The 17,585-nt window shown below is 45.1% G+C and overlaps 2 protein-coding genes across 3 annotated transcripts in view; one reads left to right on the top strand and one right to left on the bottom strand.

The window, feature by feature from the left end:
• Positions 1-7,372, top strand: part of Dyrk4 (dual specificity tyrosine phosphorylation regulated kinase 4) — a 33,390-nt gene extending 26,018 nt beyond the window's left edge. The window contains exons 11-14 of the mRNA XM_055609449.1: positions 256-316; positions 3,276-3,405; positions 6,006-6,184; positions 7,143-7,372. Of these exons, the coding sequence (XP_055465424.1) occupies positions 256-316; positions 3,276-3,405; positions 6,006-6,184; positions 7,143-7,372 (600 nt within the window). The remainder of the gene's footprint in view (positions 1-255; positions 317-3,275; positions 3,406-6,005; positions 6,185-7,142) is intronic.
• Positions 7,373-9,060: 1,688 nt separating this feature from the next.
• Positions 9,061-17,585, bottom strand: part of Akap3 (A-kinase anchoring protein 3) — a 26,046-nt gene continuing 17,521 nt past the window's right edge. For both annotated transcript variants that reach the window (XM_055609433.1, XM_055609435.1), the window contains exon 5: positions 9,061-9,404. In XM_055609433.1, the coding sequence (XP_055465408.1) occupies positions 9,249-9,404 (156 nt within the window). In that variant the 3' untranslated portion in view covers positions 9,061-9,248. The remainder of the gene's footprint in view (positions 9,405-17,585) is intronic.

The following is a 17,585-nucleotide window of genomic DNA, read 5'->3' as shown; positions in this document are numbered from 1 at the left end:
GAGGTCTTCTCTTTCACTGTGGTCTTCACTGACTGATAGGAATCTGGATGCTACTATAGTGTTTTATGGAGGCAGCCTGGAGTAGGCACTGTCAGAACTATTCTCTGGGTCTGCTCTCCTACTGAATGTTGCTAGTTAAATCTCTTGGTCCTTAAGTGTAAAGTACAAAATTTGGCCAATGTCCCATATAGATCTTGACAGCCTTTGTGCTTGTAACTCCACAATAGTGACACAGCCACACTCTACTTGTTGAAGGTGCTGGGCCTGCCACCTGCCTACCTCATAGAGACGGCTACCAGGAGACAGGTATTCTTTGGTAAGTGCCATGGTCTTACTCTTTGCCCCTTGTGTCCAATGAGGTGTCATGGGCCTTGACAATAGATGGTAGATGAATAGGTAGGTAGGTAGATAGGTAAATAAATGGATGGATGGATAGATAGATAGATAGATAGATAGATAGATAGATAGATTTTTCTTTTCTCCAGCTCCATATTGAAAGGTGATAAGGAGCTGAAAAGATGACAAGTGATGCCTAGTAGTGTGAAAGATGGAAAGGTGTTTCTCACAGAGGGAAGGGGTTACAACAGCACAATGCCCAGGAGCATGAAGGACCTCATTTCTCTGTCAGCCAGTACTGCAACCACAAAAAATTAAAACCATAATTTCTCCTAAAGGTGAACCCTAAACAACTTGGCCTCTCTTGCCTTTCACTGAGAAATGAGGGCAGAAACTTCTGCGTAGTGGGAAATTCTACTGTTATAGTCCACCATTCATGGAGACGATGATGGTGATGATTTTGTTTGAACGTGCAGAGCTAGGGTGTCTGTGTGTGGGGGCCATATGTGTATACACAGGGATGCCAGCGTTCGGTATTATCTGGTACTGTTGTGTGACACTGTCCCTGGGACAGTGAGAACAAGTGTCTACTCACCCCATATAGGGAACTGATGACGGACTGTGATAAGAATAGCATCAAAGTCCAGTTGGTTTGAACCAATGAGTTTTCCCGGGGTTACTTGTAGGAGTCTGGGTGAAGAGTTACAGTCACAGACACGACTAAAGCACAGCTCCATCACCAAAGGCCCAGCATGAGTGACAGCTTGTGAAAGCTGCAAATGTGAAGCTCACTGCACAGTTTGCAGACAGCTCAAGAGGTTGGAGAGTGTTTATTTCGGGTAGCCCAAGTGGTCTGAGCCTCTTGCAAGTAGCTCAGCTGCTTCTTCGAGGCAACGGTTATCTCTAGGCAGTTCCTACAGCTTATGTGTTTGGGGAGAGAAGCAAATCTGTTTCAGGAACTTCCTGAAGCTTTGAGTTGCCTCCTTGGACTAATGAGCTTTGCTGTAGGTTGGCATGGGTCACCCCCCTTTGGAACACCCTGAATCTTAAGGAGCTCCCCTCTAAGATGGAGGTTTATCTTGAAAGGAATTGCTACACAATGGGCATATTCTTTTGTCACTCTCTACCTTAATGTTCGGGACACACCCCTCACACTGAAGCCATCCCCTACATTTTGGCTACACTAATTGGTCAGGAAGCTCCTTCATGTCTCCATTCCCCATTTCTGGAGTCACAGGCGCTGTCATATTTGCCTTTAACGTGGGAGCTGGGGAGCTGAACTCAGGTTCTCATGTTTGAACCGTGAGCACATTACAAACTCAGCCTCTGAGGGTCACCCAAGTAGAGGGAAGCTAGACATGAAGTAGTGGAGACTCCACAGACAGGGGACATTGCTAACCAGCCACAGTTGCCAGGCTAGTTGACAGGCTCCCACCAGCTAGGCAGTCCAGTTGTCTTAGTCCTGATTCTTGACTTGAAATGTCTTCAGAAAAAGTAGGCAAATCACACATCACTCTCAGCTTTCTCCATCAGCAGGAGGGTTAAAAGCATCCCCAAAGGGAGTCACTAAGACAAACGATTTCAGGCCTGCTGGTCATCGTGTATTGGTTTCCCCTCTGCACTATTCAGCAACAAGCCAGGATTTCAGACATCCGGGATCCTTCCTCAGGTTTCCCTGGACTTTCCATGATCTAGAAACTGAAATCTGAAGGCCCAGCAAGCAAACACATTCCATAATGGTTAGAATTCAAGTTTTCCAATTTCTCTATGTCACCTCATTTTCCTGGCTTGAGATCTGAAGACCTTACCTTTGGACAGGGAAGGGTCCATGTTCCCTTAGCACACTGCTCCCATACTTACCTTTTCTCTTTACACATAGGGTTTACACCTTTAATCCCAGCACTCAGGAGACAGAGGTGGTGGATCTCTGTGAGTTCAAAGACAGTGTGGTCTCCATAGCAAGTTCCAGATAAGCTGGGGCCACACAATGAAACCAGGGAATACAAAATAACAGAACTTCATTATTCAGCACATGCAATACCTATCATACAAACACCACTGAATCCTGAGAACACGGTGAATACACAGACTGTGTAAATACACCTATTTGCTTGCACACTTTACAAGGTGTGAAGCCAAGTGGCCAGTTCTAAGCATTGTACAAGAACCTCAACACACAGTTCAATGGTTTCACCTCTGAAGGGTGCATAAAACATCCTCAGGCAATTTTTAGAACCTTCCAGACTTCACAGGCTTGGTAAGGTTCCTTTTTAGCAGAAAGAGCTGAAGAAAGGCCATTCCAAGTCATTTCTTCTAGGGCTAAACAAGACCAAACACTCAGGTGCTGACGACATTTTGGCATGACCTTAAAGAATTAATGAAATGCATCAGCTTGTATGTTTTTGTAAACGAGTTCTGAAAGCATTCTAAAGTGTCCTGCTCTGTTCTATCCTGTGAGTTCCCTCATTTTTCCTTTACTGGGCAAGTGAGGAAGGAGCGAGGGCATAGACAACCCAAGAAGATACAACACCTTTCTTCCCAGGGGTGGATATTTTTGACATTTGTAATTTATTTTTACATCATTAACATGCCTCATATCATCCAACATTCATCGGTGGGGGACAAGCAACTTAAACTGTTTTGATATGGGAATCATGTGGTGGGGAAAAGACCCAGGACATACAGGATAGTTGGAAAAGTTGTATTTGGTACCGGTTTTAGTCACTACATAATGTCTGTGGACCGTTTCAGCCTAGCTGATGCTGTGCTGTGCTTGTGCGTGTGAGTGGAGAAGCATGGGGTTGGGGCAGCCATGTCAGACAAAGGACTAAAATGCTGCAGAGAGGCTTGTGGGAAGCAGTGTGGTTGAGTGGACAGCTGTGAAGAGACTGCTGAGTGCTTTTGCCTGGAACTAAATATGGAATGTTGTTTCTCTGAAGATTCCAAAGGCCTTCCCAAAAATATAACCAACAACAGAGGGGAGAAAAGACACCCGGATTCCAAGGATCTCACGATGGTGCTGAAAACCTACGACTCCAGCTTCCTGGACTTTCTCAAGAGGTGTTTGGTGTGAGTTTGTTGGGGTGTCTTTGCTTGTGGGCTTCCTGACTTTTAAGTGGTGTGCTTTCCCACGAGTTCACAGGAAAGAGTCTAAGGCCCAGGTAGGTGTAAGAGCCAGTCAGGACACGGCTTTCATGGTGAGTGTTGAAGTATTCAAGTCATTTCATGTGTGTGAGTGTGTGTGTGTGCATGTGTGTTTAAGGTTGTCACCTTTCTCTCAAACTGCCTCACAGAGAGATTGCAAGGCCTAATGTACGGCACTTCTTGAACTACAGCCATCTCTTCAGTGGGCCTGTTCTGCTGTTTGTATGCAGTGTACACAGTCCAAGCACATTTTGATATACCCCCTGGATTTAGGGTTCAGACCTCCAAGTACTAGGCAGTTAGCAAATAAAGGGAGCTATAAACTATTATGATGTTTGGCAAAGCTTGGCTATATGGCTGCTGTTTAAGAGGACTTGGCAGCCTGTGGCTGTTGAGTCTAGGTAGATGGGCCATGTGCTTTTTCAAAGCAAGTCATCATTTCTCTCTGGGCCTGTTTCCTCTTCCTGCAATGAGTCCTACGGTGAGTCCACCAGTCCTACACTGTTCAGTATTTTCAGGAGAGTGTGTCTATATAATCTCTCATTCTTCTGGAGGGGTGTTATCAAAACACTCTGGGCATTTCATGCATTCCAGATCTTGGGCACTAGCCCAGAGAGTGATCAGTGTTACTAGAATCTTCCTCTCATCCATGGGGTGGAGTCACGCCGTTTCCTACCTGAAACCAAGGAGAAGGTTCCTGTACCTCATCTTTAGCCCCTCTACCCCCATGTCACCCTAACCTCTGGCTGAGGCTGTAGAATAAATGTGACTGAAAACAACACTGAGACTGGATTGAGGGTAGGGTTACCCATAATCCCACTCATCCAGAACAGATCAGGAGCAAAACAGATCTATCTATCTATCTATCTATCTATCTATCTATCTATCTATCCGTCTGTCTGTCTGTCTATCTATCATTTCTATCATCCAGCTAAGCTACATCTATTTATTTAGTGAAAAGGATCAACTGCTCTCAATTCATACAATGCAGTTATGTTGACAGGGCCTGCTACCCAACCTGAAATCTCTTAAGTAGCAAATCTTTGGGATGACAGGCTAGGGGCTCTGAGCTGAAGGCCACAGGGTTAGATGGAGCATGCTGAGCCCTGCATCTCAGTGAGGCTTACTGCAAAACTTCAGGAGAGGGGCAATACAGCTCAACAGCCGTTCACTTGATAACTGAGAGCGTGTGTGGTTGATGGTTTTGATGAGTCTAGAATGTTCATGCTGCCTTCCTCTAGTCAGAAGCTTTGCCTAGCATGGACAAGAGTCAGAAGTGCCGTGACAGAACCATAGCAGACAGCCAGTCAACAGTAGTGCTTGCCAAGGTTTGATATTTTCAAAAGAGTGTGTCTTTCTCTCTTGTTCTAGAAACGGAGTGACTTTAGTGATAGTTTTTGGATAACTGAAAGGAGTACGACTGAAAAGAAGGGCCAGTTTTATCCCATGTAACGCTAATGGGTAGATGTTAGACTTGGCTGAAAGTTAGAGGGAAATAAGCCAACCGTGGCTCAATAAAATTGGACATGAAAACATTGCTTGAAAAGTTTTCAGCAGAGAGAGGTAACAAATCATATGAACCTAGCTCTTTGGGAGGCTGAAACAGGAAAATTTCAAGTTTGAGTTGAGCCCAGGCTAAATAAGATCCTTTTGCAAAGTAAAATTGAAAAGTACCAGGATGTAGCTCCCTGGTAGAATGCTTTCTGGGAGTATGTGAGGCCCTGGGTTTGATCTCCATCATGGGAAAACAGAACTTTTCAAAACTGAAATCTGTGCTAGTGCCTAGTTCCTGAAGTTAGTTTAGGATGTAAAATGATTTATGTAGAAAGTTCTGTAAAATGCATTGTTACTCTCTTAGAAATTTCCTTGATTTACAACCCTCATGGATCTTCAAGTTTTTAATTGTTTTTTTTTTTTTTTAACCCAGGGTTTCATATAGCCTAGGCTAGTTTCAAACTCACTACTTACTTGAGGCTTTAAAACCCGATTCTCTTGCCTCCACTACCCAAGAGCTGGGAATGGGCATTGCCATCATTCGATGCCCCCTTATGAATCAGATATCCTGTAATTTTCTCTCTCCTTACCTTTGGAGGCCATCGTTTGAGAGCTAAAAGATGATTTCATCTTAACTTGCTGAATACTAAATTTCATTGACTAGTACTTTATCTTAAAGTAACGTTTCTTTCTTTGTTGTGGTCTGAAGGATTGGTTCTCAGGGTTTCACACATGCTAGGTGGGTCCTCTATCACTGAGCTACAACTCCAGCCCTTAAGCAATAGTTCTTGCAAGAGAATTTCTAGGGATCCTAGATAATTTGGCATTGATACAGTATCTGGTTCATTATGCAAATTTTCTTTAGTTTGTAGCCACTTTAAAATTATGCCATCATCTCTGTTATTTGATATCTTTGAGATACAACACAGCTAAAATAAAAAAAAAAACACCTTGATAAAGTTTTTAAAAATATACTATGAAAAGGGAAAGCCAGCAGTAATCAACTCACGTTGGGCTGTCTTGGTGTCCAGATGGGAGCCTTCTCTGCGCATGACCCCCGAACAGGCCCTCAAGCACGCCTGGATTCACGAGCCACGGAAAATCAAAGCATGGCCCAGGCTGCAGACCTTGAGGAAGCCCAGTTTCAGTGGTTCCTCCGAGATAAACAAGGACAAGGCTGAAGAGCTTCAACCCAGCAAAAGCAAAAAAGGTACCATGTAAGGAGCCAGCAGCCATGAATTGGGCCCTGATGTCTGTACAGGACATGGGGTAACTCAGGTCTGATGACACCATCACAAGCTTACAATTTCCTGGTTTTCTAGGTTTCCTCTTTCAGCAGCCACAGTTTTAACTGGATTCTCCCTTTTGGCCTCTTGCCATTAGGATTTTCCATTTTTTTTTTAATATCCAATTCCCTTTCTCCTTTCTCTTTCTTTTGTTATGCTTACTCCTTGTATAATATTGTCGCTTTTTATGTTTTTAAAAAATATTTTGAGTGTGTGCGCATGTGTATGCCGGTGCCCACAGAGGCCCGAGGACGTTGTCAGATCCAGATGGTGCAGTGGTGCGTGCCTGTAATCCCAGTCCTTGGGGGCGGCAGAGGCAGGCGGAGCTCTGTGAGTTCAGAGCCAGCTTGGTCTACAGAGGGAGTTCCAGGACACCCAAGGCTATACAAAAAAACCCTTGAAAAACCAAACTAACCAACCAACCAACAAGCAAATAGACCACCTGGAGCTGGAGTTACAGCCTTGTGGTTTTTGTAACATTGCCTGTGGGTGATGGGAATGAAGCACTGGTCCTCCAGCAGAGCAGCAAAGGCGCTTACCTGCTGAGCCATCTCTCCTGCCTCCTTTATGTTACTTATAATGACATTTAATGGCATGGGGCAAATTTTTCTTTGCAGTGTAATCTAGTAAGTACAGGTTCTGCTTCTACAGTGCCACTTACCCCTCTGGGTACGAGGTTACACATGTGTGATAATGGGCATTCTGCTTATTCTGTGGGGTTTGGGAAAGGACCAAATGAGTTAGTGAGCACAGAATGCTTAGAATAATACTGATCACAGAATGTTCAGTTTTCTCAAAACGATGTAAGAGCCTGACGGCAGAGTTAGAAGTCACAGAGGCTACCATTTGAAAGATTTCTTTGTCCCTTCCTTCCTTTGGCAGATGAGACCACCAAAGAGACTACGGACAAATTTAAAGACAGCTCTGAGACCAACCTTCAGAATTCCGGCAAACAGCAGAGCTCTCTCCAGCCTGTGGGGAAGACAGTCCAGCTGCCTCACCTAGCAGATGCTTCCGGAAAGCCAGAGACTGTTGCTGGGTCAGAGGTGTCGGCAGAAAAACGAGGCACCTCCTCCCCCAAGAGCACAAACATTTTACCAGCCATCATTTGACCCTCGTGGAGGATGTGCCCTGTTCCCTCCCACCACTGATCTGTATTAGAGATGGCACTTTGATTGTACAATACTTCACATTGCTTTTCTTTTTTCTAATGCATAAAGGTTTGTAAGAAAAATCAAACTCTATTCACATGGTGAGTTGGCATGCTTGTTCCAGAGAAAGTCGGCAGGGGTGGCCTTTACCCGAACTCAAGTTTTTAGGGTTGTGTGTGTGTGTGTATGTGTGTGTGTGTTTATAGAGGGCAGTGCTGAATGCTTCAGCCTCATTAATGAAACTCTAAATAAAATCAGATCTTGTTCGTGACTGTCAGTCTATGTCAGTCAGGATTCTGTTGTTTTTCTTTGTTGACATGTATGTGAAGGTGTACCACATGGAGGCTAGAAGATACTTAAGTCCAGTAGAGGGCATCAGATTCCCTGGAGCTGGAGTTACAGGTGGTTGTGAGCTGCATGATGTGGGTGCCGGGAACTGAACAAGCAGGCACTCTTCACCACTGAGCCATCTGTTGCCTCATGTCTGTTTTTTCCATTGGTCCTGGGTCATGAGCTCAGGTCCTCTTGCTTATGTGGCAGACATTTTAGCAACTGAGCTATGTCCTTGGCCTGGGGTTCTTGTTTGAAAATGATGGTTGATGTCATTCCAGTTATTGGTAGAGCTGGAAAGCCATGCCTCTTGCTGCCCCCTCCACTTCTCCCCTTCTGCAGTTAGCTTTGTTCTGATGGCCGGCTCAGGCTGGAAGTGAAAGGATTACTCACATCATTTTAAAAGTGCGCTCTTGGGGCTGGGGAGAGAGCACAGTTGGTAAATGCTTGCTGCTTGCTGCGTAAGCAGGAGCGTGGTCCCTAGCACCCAAGTGAAAAGATGGGTGCAACAATGTTTGCATTGGCTAGAACTCAGCCAGCTCTGGCCTGAGGTAGGCCACTTTTCACTCCAGCTCACAAGATGCAGCTGATAAACACATGTAAAAAAAATCTGGGCTAGCAAGATGGCTGGGTGGGTAAAAATGATTGCTGGCAAACCTAATGAGTGGTCTGAGAAATCGCCACACCTGGGCTGTGGTAGACATGTCTTACCCACAGATAGATTGAAACTGGATGTGAGGTGGAGAATCACCTTGAACTACTGATCCTCCTGTCTTCCCAGCCCAAGTGTGAGCTCTGCAGGCCTGCACTGCCACACAGTGATTTTTCTTTCTTTTTCCTGCCTTTCCTTCTCTTTCTTTCTTTCCTTCCTTTACTTCCCTTCCTTCCTTCCTTCCTTCCTTCCTTGCCACTGGGATGAAACTCAGATCTCACTGTCTACACCTGCCACACCCACAGCCCCTGAGACTGCTCCAACTCTCCCTTGAACTATGGGTATAGTTGGAGGTGGGCAGTGGTTCCTAGACTGCGCAGACTGGGCACGAAGCTACACCACCACAATGTGAATGACTTTGGCTGTCAGAAACTGTTTTCTGGTTGTTGTGGTTCTAAAGGATGGAAACGAAATAAAATAAGCCCATCTGTGGCTTATTTTAAAAGGGGCGTTTAGTCAGCTCACAGCTGGAGACAGCAGGAAATCAAGTGGGTGATTGGCCTCCCTTCTCTGCCATTCTGTCCCTGCCCTCTTCCATCTGACCGCTTTCTCAGAGAGGCTGTGGTGTTACCTTTAGAACAAAGTAAGCCAAACTCGTGTAGCCCTTTAACTGTAATCTTTTAATTTTCGTCCTTGCTCGCATGGACAAGAAAATCTGCAAAATCCAGTGACTAGCGTTAGATGGTGCTTCTGGTGTGGGTGGTGTGAAGGGAACTTTAGGGCTCTGTGAGGCGGGGAGGGGAGCTGAGGGAATAGGAACATGGCCCATCGCTGGAACAGTGGTCGGGCCCCAATTCACAGGTTTGCCATCAGCCAGTCCAGCAGCTGCAGCCGCGTGACGTTTCCCACCGCCTCATCCAGCTGTCGCTCCTTCTCATACCTCAGCACCGACTGCAGAACCTCCCCGACGCTGCGGCCTTTCTCCACAGCGGTGGCTGAGAGCTGAAGCAGCTGTGGAGAGCAGAGAGAAAAGTGATGGAGGAGCAGAGCAGAGCATCCCAAAACAGACCAGAAGGAACTTGCGGGGTTGGAACCAAGGAACCACCCCCCGACTTGGGGGAAACTGAAGTAGGGGAGACTCCAGATGAGGACAGATGTTCATGCAGCTAAGGCTGGCCTCAAACTGTTGGTCCTCCCTCCCTGCTTTCACCTCCCATGTGCTAAGATTATAGCAAGGGCCACTTTGCTCCCAACAAATTTGTATGGTACATGGACTGTAGCTAGGGCCTTGTGCATCATTAGCCACTTGGCCCCAGCTCAAGAAACTTTAACTACAGTTGCTGCTGATAAAAGCCACAGTACAAGCAAGTGTTACTATTCCCCTGTTCATGATACTGAATGTGAACTCTCATAGTCAAATCTTCTCATTGTTCCCTTGAAGATGGTGCTTCAAAGTGAGCATTTGTCAACACTGCTCTTGCTCCTCCGCTAGTTCTAAGGTTCTGTGCTCACCCTAATATAAAAGCCTCCACGTGTGATGCTCTCTGTTGACTGCCAACTAGACAGGATGTAGAACCACGTTGAAATCAAAGCTCTGGGTGTGGTGAGGGTTTTTCAGGACCAGGGGTGAGTGAGGTGTGAAGATCCTGGATGTGGGGTGCTATCCACAGGCTGTCGTCTCACAAAGAGGAAAGCTAGCTGCCCCTGATCACCCATCCCTTTGCTTCTTCACTGCGGAGGCCATGTGACTGCCCTCACCACACCACTGCCACGCCTCCCTCACCATGGAGGACCGCACTCCAGAACTGGAGGCCAAAAGAAGCCCTCCCCTTCCTAAGTTGCTTTGCCAGGTGTTTTGTCACAGAAAGAGGACAACTAAGTAGCACACTCTGTTGCCCTAAGACCAACATGGGCAAGAGCAGATGGGGACTGTGCCCCATGCACTTCAGAACCCCAGAACGTTAGAGCTGGAGGTACACCATTCTGCCTCAGGAGATGTTGCCCCGAAGTTCAACAGAGCAAGACCCACACCCGGGTCTCAGAATCACAAGGTTCGTCCTCCTCCCAAGCGCACAGTGAGGAAAATGGGTCGAAGCAGCCCTTCAACCGTGCGCACAGCACTGTCATCTACCTCACATCCCAAGGGCACCGAACTGTTTCCCGGGAATTGTGCACAAGACTTTTCTTTGTACATCCTGTTCTTACTCTAGGAAAGTGTAGAACGCACAGTTCATGGGCCCAACCCATGAACTTTTTCAGAAGAAAAATTCCCACAACAGAAATTGGAGCAAGTATTTTTGAAATGTGCAAGACAAAGTTTTGATGGATTGACAGGGCTTGCATGGAATTCCAGGACTCAGGAGGTTGAGGTCGGGGAATTTCAAGTTTGAGACAGCATGTTCTATAAAACGCGTTCCAGGTTAGTGAGGGCAACGCACTTTCAAACAAAGAAGAAAACAGTCCAGCCTGGTGGCACTGGCCTGTCATCTAAGTTATTAGGAAGACCAAGGCAGAACGTTTGCAAGTTCAAAGCCAGCTTGGGCTAAGGAAGGAGTACAAAGCCAGCATGAACTCAGTGAGCCTTCTTCTCCAGTAAAGTATTGTTAGGGTGGAACAGGTCTGTGTCCCTGTGTTCTATTCCCAGCTCAGGCCCAAGGCAAAGTTTGCAAAGATATAAGAGGTAGAAAGGAAAGCCAAGGGGAAAGTTTAGGGCTAAAAATTACAGTAAACATAAAATAAGAGGGGATCAGGTGGAGGAAACTGCACAAGTAAAGAGTTTGTCCAAGACTAAAGACACGATAAGCAGAAGTCAGGGCCAGTGAACACGACTCAGAGGTTTAACATTCCCATCCTTAGGACCCCAGAGGAGAGAGGAGAGGAGGAGAGGAGAAAAGAGAAAAAGGAAGGGGAGAGAGGTGGAGAGGAGAAGAAGGGAGGGGAGAGGAGAGGAAAGGAAGACAGGGAAAAGGAGAGGAAGGAAGGGGAAAGGAGAGAAGAGGAGAGGAAGGGAGGAGAGAGAAGAGAAGAGGAGAAGGAAGTGGAGAAGAGAGGAGAGGAGTAGAGAGGAAGGGAGGTGTGGAAGATCATCTGAAGATATACGGCCAAAGGCTTCCTTAACTTATCCCAACCCCAAATCCAGATGCTCAGCATACCTAAAATAAAACAAAAGAATGCCTGCCCCCACCCCCGACCTATTACAGAGTTCTCAAAATTCGCTTTGATTTTATAAGACAGGGTTTTATCTGTAGCCCAGGCTGGCTTCAAACTCATGGCAGTCCTCTCAAGAGCTGGGATTATGAGCAACACCACGCTCAACCTTTAAAAAGCAAGTTTGAGGCCTGTAAACATTCTGTTCTTCCAGAGGAAGAACTGTGCTCAGTTCCCGGCATCCAGGTCAGGCAGCTCACAACTGCCTGTAACTCTAGTTCCAGGGCATCTGATGACCTATTCTAGGCTCCACAGTCATGCACACACATACATACACATGCATTTACAATAGATTTTTTTTAAAATCACCTTTAAAAGGGCATTTGAAAATATACTTTCGAACTGGTGATTGGATGGGGTCCTGGCACTAGGCAAACACCACTACCTATGAGTGATATTCCTCGGTATTCCTCGGTCAGAAAACAGCCTGAAAGCAGCCAGAGGGAACTAGAGCATCACTTAAAGGGACAATGGCATTGCACTGTTTTTAATCAGAGACTAGAGCAGTCAAGAAACCACATAAATGCTCAGTGTGTGTGATGGGCTGCCTGCAGGTCCAGACTCAGGAGGCAGGGGTAAGGCGCTTTATCACAGGCTCGGACCAGTTAGCTCTAACAGTGTCTCATGCACGCTCCGAGCTTGATTCAGAGGCTCTACCTCCAGGAACAAAGTGGAAGAGCAACCAAGAAAGAACCCCGAAATGCATACGCACGCTCCACACATGCACACACATGTACTATCCCATACACATGTGCACCTCCTCATGGTAACTCATATACATACATGTGGGGGGGTGGGAAGAAGAAAGACCATGCTCAGAGAATCGAAAAGGCCAAACCAGAATTCGTCATCCAGCAGAAATACACCCCAGGGACGAAGGTCAAATGAGAACACTTTCATACAGTGCTTGCCTAGTGTGCGCCACACCCTGGGTCTGATCTCTAGCACAAACACAACACGACATTCTCAGATTAAAGAGACTAAGAGAACTCATCACGCCAAGTGCGTTCTCGGAGAATCACTGGAGAACCACATTAGCCAAAGGCAACTGGAAGCCAAGTAAGAGAAGCTGTGGCTCTCAGCACAAATGGGTGGCTGTCTTTGCTGAGAGGGGTTAACACAGATGCCTGGCCACCCAGTAACACAAGCTTAAAGACAACAAGCCAGTCAAGACAGCCTCTAAGATTCCACCGTAGAGAAACTAGGTTGGAACATTAGAAAATGTCCAAATAAACCCAAAGGAGGCAGAAAAAGAGAACTAATGAGGACAACCATGATTAGAACAAGCTTGACTCTGGCACCATGATCAGCTGGCCTTAGTGAAGGGGCAGGAAAATTCACAGAGGGTGGATACCCAGGGGCCTTTCAAAAGTAACTTAGAAACACCCACATGTCCTTGTGTGAAAGAACAAATTTAGTTCCCTTCCTGACAGGTATGCAAGAGCTAACTCAAAATAGACTATTCATAGGTGGAGCTGTGGCTCTGTGATAGGGTATGTGCCTAGTATGCAGAGGCCTGTGGGTTTAATCCCCAGCACTGAAAAAATAACACAAAGAGCAAAGAGCCAACATCAACACACAAAGTGCACACAGACACAAGAACATGGGAGCCAACATGAGCACACATAAGAACACAGACACAAGAGCATGAGTGCCAACATTGACACACACAAGAGAACAAAGAGAGAAGTCCATGTGACCTTAGTATTGGTTAGGTCTATCACTGTGCTCCCTTCACAGGTTCAGTTCTCTGCTGTGCAGCTGCCTGTATTACTATGTAATATTCATATTCAGGGTGTTAAGTATGTCCTTTGTCTTCTGCCCCACCAGCAACTGTCTCCTCTACTGTGACAATCAAATGTCTCCGGGCTTTGGCAATTGTCCTCTGGGGACAAAGCTGCATGCGGTCAAGAACCACTGGAAAAGGATGGGGTAGAATACCTTGCCTAGCATGTGAGGACCAAGGCCCAATTCAAGCATGGCAAAGACAAAGAAAAGAAACACTAACTGGGCATAAACTATTCATGTTATTAAATATGACACAAAAGCACACAGCTCTAGGATCATGAGATGGAGGCAGGAGGATCAGAAATCCAAAGTCATCCTTAGCTACATATGTAATGAAGCTAACATGAAGACGAGTACACATGTAATGAAGCTAACATGAAGACGAGTACACAGGAAAGGGGAAAAAAATCAGATAATCCACCAGAAAAATATTGTTTGCTCTTCAAAAGATGCTTCACACAGAGTCAACATTTGAGAGTCATGCCTGACAAAGGACTTGTTTCTAGAATGTAGAACCTTCAGGTTGAGGATGTGTCCCTTTAGTTGGTACAGTGTTTGCCTACCATGCACAAAGCCCTGGGTTCAGTCCCTAGTGCTATAAAAACTGGGCATGGTGCCACCTCTGTAATCTAAATGCTGAAACCTAACACATGCTAAGCAGGAGGATTAAGAGGTTTAAGGTCATCCTCAGCTACAGAGAGAAGGGGAAGCCTGAGCTACATGAGACTGTCTTTATAACCAGGCAAACAACTCCAAACAAGAAGAAAAAAAATCAGAATGTGAGCAAGAGATCTGCAGACATGCACACAACTGATTGCACCAAGGAATCTACACAAATGGATGGAGGAAGACATAGAATTATGTTCAGCATCTTTAGTCATTTAAATTTATGTTTATCAAATCAATCCATGAAGATCTATGACTATGACTTCTACAGTAAATGAAAGACATGTTGAGGAAAATGGGATGAGTGGAAACCCACCTAAATGGCTAGTGAGAATATAAAATGAGACAACACTACTTTAGGAAGCCATTTCCCTTGATGTTGTTGTTGTTGTTAGTAGTAGGAGTATTTAACTTCGGGGTCTCACAATATAGATCAGGACAGTATCCAGCCTACTAAGTAGACATCCTCTGTCAGGTAAGACTAGTGCTGTGAAATGTATCCCTATATAGGATCCTGCGTTGAAATACTTGGTCATCAGATAGTAGCACTGTTCTGGAGGGCTGTGGAACCTTTAGAGGATGAGCACTGAGGAAGGAAGTGAGTCACAGGGCAAGGCACTTGAGTTTCTTAGCCTGGCTCCACTTCCTTTCTGTAGACACATGTGACCAACTACCTCAGCTCCTGCCTCCCTGCCTTTTCCCCCTGAAGGACTGTATCCTCTTAAACCATAAGCCACAATAAGCCCTTCCTCCTTCCAATACCTCCTTCTTGTCAGGTATTTTATCACAGCTGTGAGAAAAGCAACTAATATAACTATCTAAAGCATTGTTGCAGACAATTAAGGAGTCTTCAGTCTTAGGGGATATTTTAAATTCATAAGACTACAATAATCAGAGTCAGCTATTGGCCTAAGAATAGACAGATGGGCCATTCAATGGCACGGAAGAGACAGTTCAGAAAGAATCAGGCAGAAGCCAGTACTGGGGGAGGGGAAAATGACAACAAAATCTGCCTCCCTACCTTCCACATTGTATACAAATGTATATGAAAAGATCAAAGTCTTAAATACTTTAAAATATCTTAAAGTACCAAAAGAAAACCCAGAAATAATCTAGGAAAAACAATCTTAGATTAAATTCTATACAGTGAAATCAAATGAAAACCCCCAACACTTAAACTAATGGCACTGGGCATGGTGGGGCAAAAGCCTGTAATCCTAGCATTTTCAGGGCTAGGACTGCGCAGCAAGCAGGGTCTCCAGTTTGGGGCCAGTCTGGGGTGAAGAGTGAGTCTAAGGCCAGCCTGGGATACACAGCAAAACCCTGCCTCAACAAACAGATTAGAAAGCAAAACAGAAATAAAATTATGAAAACGATGTTGCAGAACATGCATCTACGTAAGTTATACATGTGCGCATGAATTTTCTACAGCATGTTTGAATGCATGTATATGTCATATGTATGTGTGTATCTATATATCACATGTATGTGTTCTGCTCATATGTATGTGAGCATGTAAGTTATATACGATGTATGCATGAAAATTGTACCACACCCATGTGTGCATGTAAATTATATCACGTGTTGCATGTATATTCTGTCACTTATATTTGCATGTAACCACTTGTGCTGAAAAAGACATAAGCATACATTAGCTCTGCATGTGCACACATACGTATTTCTGAAAGAACACACCAGGAATAGATGAATGAGGCATTTCTGCAGGGAGGGCAAGAGAGAAGTGATTTGATGAGGAGACACCCTTTATTTTCAGGGTCTACAAGTCTATTTTTCTTTTTAGACGAATACTTTACAGAATTCCAGTTCAAAATCCATGAGCAGATGCACTGTGCATGTTCTATATGGTATGTCTGAAAGATGCCTACAAAACAGAAGCTTCTTCACACAGTGCACCTGGAGGCCAGGCTTGCTTTTAGCTTTTTCACTTGTCCAAAATGTTTGCCAGAACATATACAGTCTCCCTTCTTCCTGCTGACCACTCTGGACCAAAACAATTGTGCTGTATAGACTGAAAACACTGAAGGACTCAATTTGCCAGGGTCCCCAAGGCACAGATCCATTGCCAGAGCTAGAAGATGGTAGATGACCGACTGTCTCTGCATCTTCCTAGCTATTAGACAAACCTTGTAACTCAGTCACCAAGGCTACCTGTACACATAGCAGCTGGGCATATTGCTAAAGATGAAGATGGTTTCCTAGCAGGATAGGAAGGAGGCTTATGATCCTGACTTCTAATGGACTCTGAGAGGCCAGCAGTGAGGATGTTCCATTGACACTGATTGAGTAACAACTGTAGCCTTGCTAAGTCTGAAAGCAAAGTCCAGACTGAAGTCAAGTTCAAATTGTTCCTTGCTTAGGACTGATGCAATCTAATCTGCACGCTATGTAATTCTGTGTCTTCCTAGTCATTAGATAAATCCAGTTTCAGGGGTTATCAATCTATTAATTTATTAAAAGAGAAAGCTCCATGTCTTCTGGTTTCTAATTGGTTATTTTTTCTGTTTGGTCCTAGAGATTGAACCTGTCTTCCCTCTGTCTACCCTAGGTCTCAACAACAACAACAAAACACAAGATGATTACCACATCTCCCCCACCCCACTCCCATCTTTTGATTTAACCCCCAACTGTCCTTGAAGACACTTCTGACGGTTGCCACCAAAGGCTTAGAAACTAGTTTGTGAGCCACATGCTCTTTGATATAAAAATGCCATCTGTTCCTTCCTGTGTCACCGATTCTCCACTTGAGAGCTCTAATACTTGTCATTCTCCTAGGATAATCAATGGGAAGTTTGCCTTCGGTTTTCTTGGACTCCTTACAACACTGTTTCCTCAAGAGTTAGGATAAGTTTGATCACGAGAACTAAAGAAAAAGAGGCTACTATTTTACTGTACTATTATCTGGCCTTAATATAAGCTGAAACCCAGGGGCCAGAGGCTGTACCTCCTCCTACTTCATGGAGTTCTATGCCATGCCTGCATTTTCCATAAGTCACCAGAAAGAAGGAAGGCAGCCCTATACAGCATAGTGAGAGTGAAGCCTTCTACCGACATCTTCTCGTATGCCTACACCAGTCCCCTTAAAACAAGCACCTCGCTCCACCAGGAGAATCCACATTTACATCCTGTTTTCAGTCACAGACCTCCAACAATGCAAGGAACAGCTTGGGAAGGACCCTCACAGATTTAGCAGTAACTTCCAGACCTGAACTTTCATCCTGAATCTTGACTCCCTGTTGTGCCCCCTGGGGAAAACAGAGGCTCTGGGAGAAATCTAAAAAGCAGGTTGACTTATTTAGTTAATGTCCTAATGTACAATAGCCCAGTATGCAGGCTGTTCCAGATCAGAACTCACTGATTATAGCAAACTAGCAGAGAGCCACAAGTATAGGATGATGGTAAAAGCCCTATTAAATGTATAAAATGCATTTAAAAACTATTAGTTATGACAGTATATCAGAGAGGTCACACACACACACACACACACACACACACACACACACACACACACAC

Source organism: Psammomys obesus, unplaced genomic scaffold (assembly GCF_907164565.1).
Source record: "Psammomys obesus unplaced genomic scaffold, mPsaObe1.curated_primary_1811, whole genome shotgun sequence".
NCBI classification, from domain to species: Eukaryota; Metazoa; Chordata; class Mammalia; order Rodentia; family Muridae; genus Psammomys; species Psammomys obesus.
This window is presented reverse-complemented; position numbering and strand designations above follow the sequence as displayed.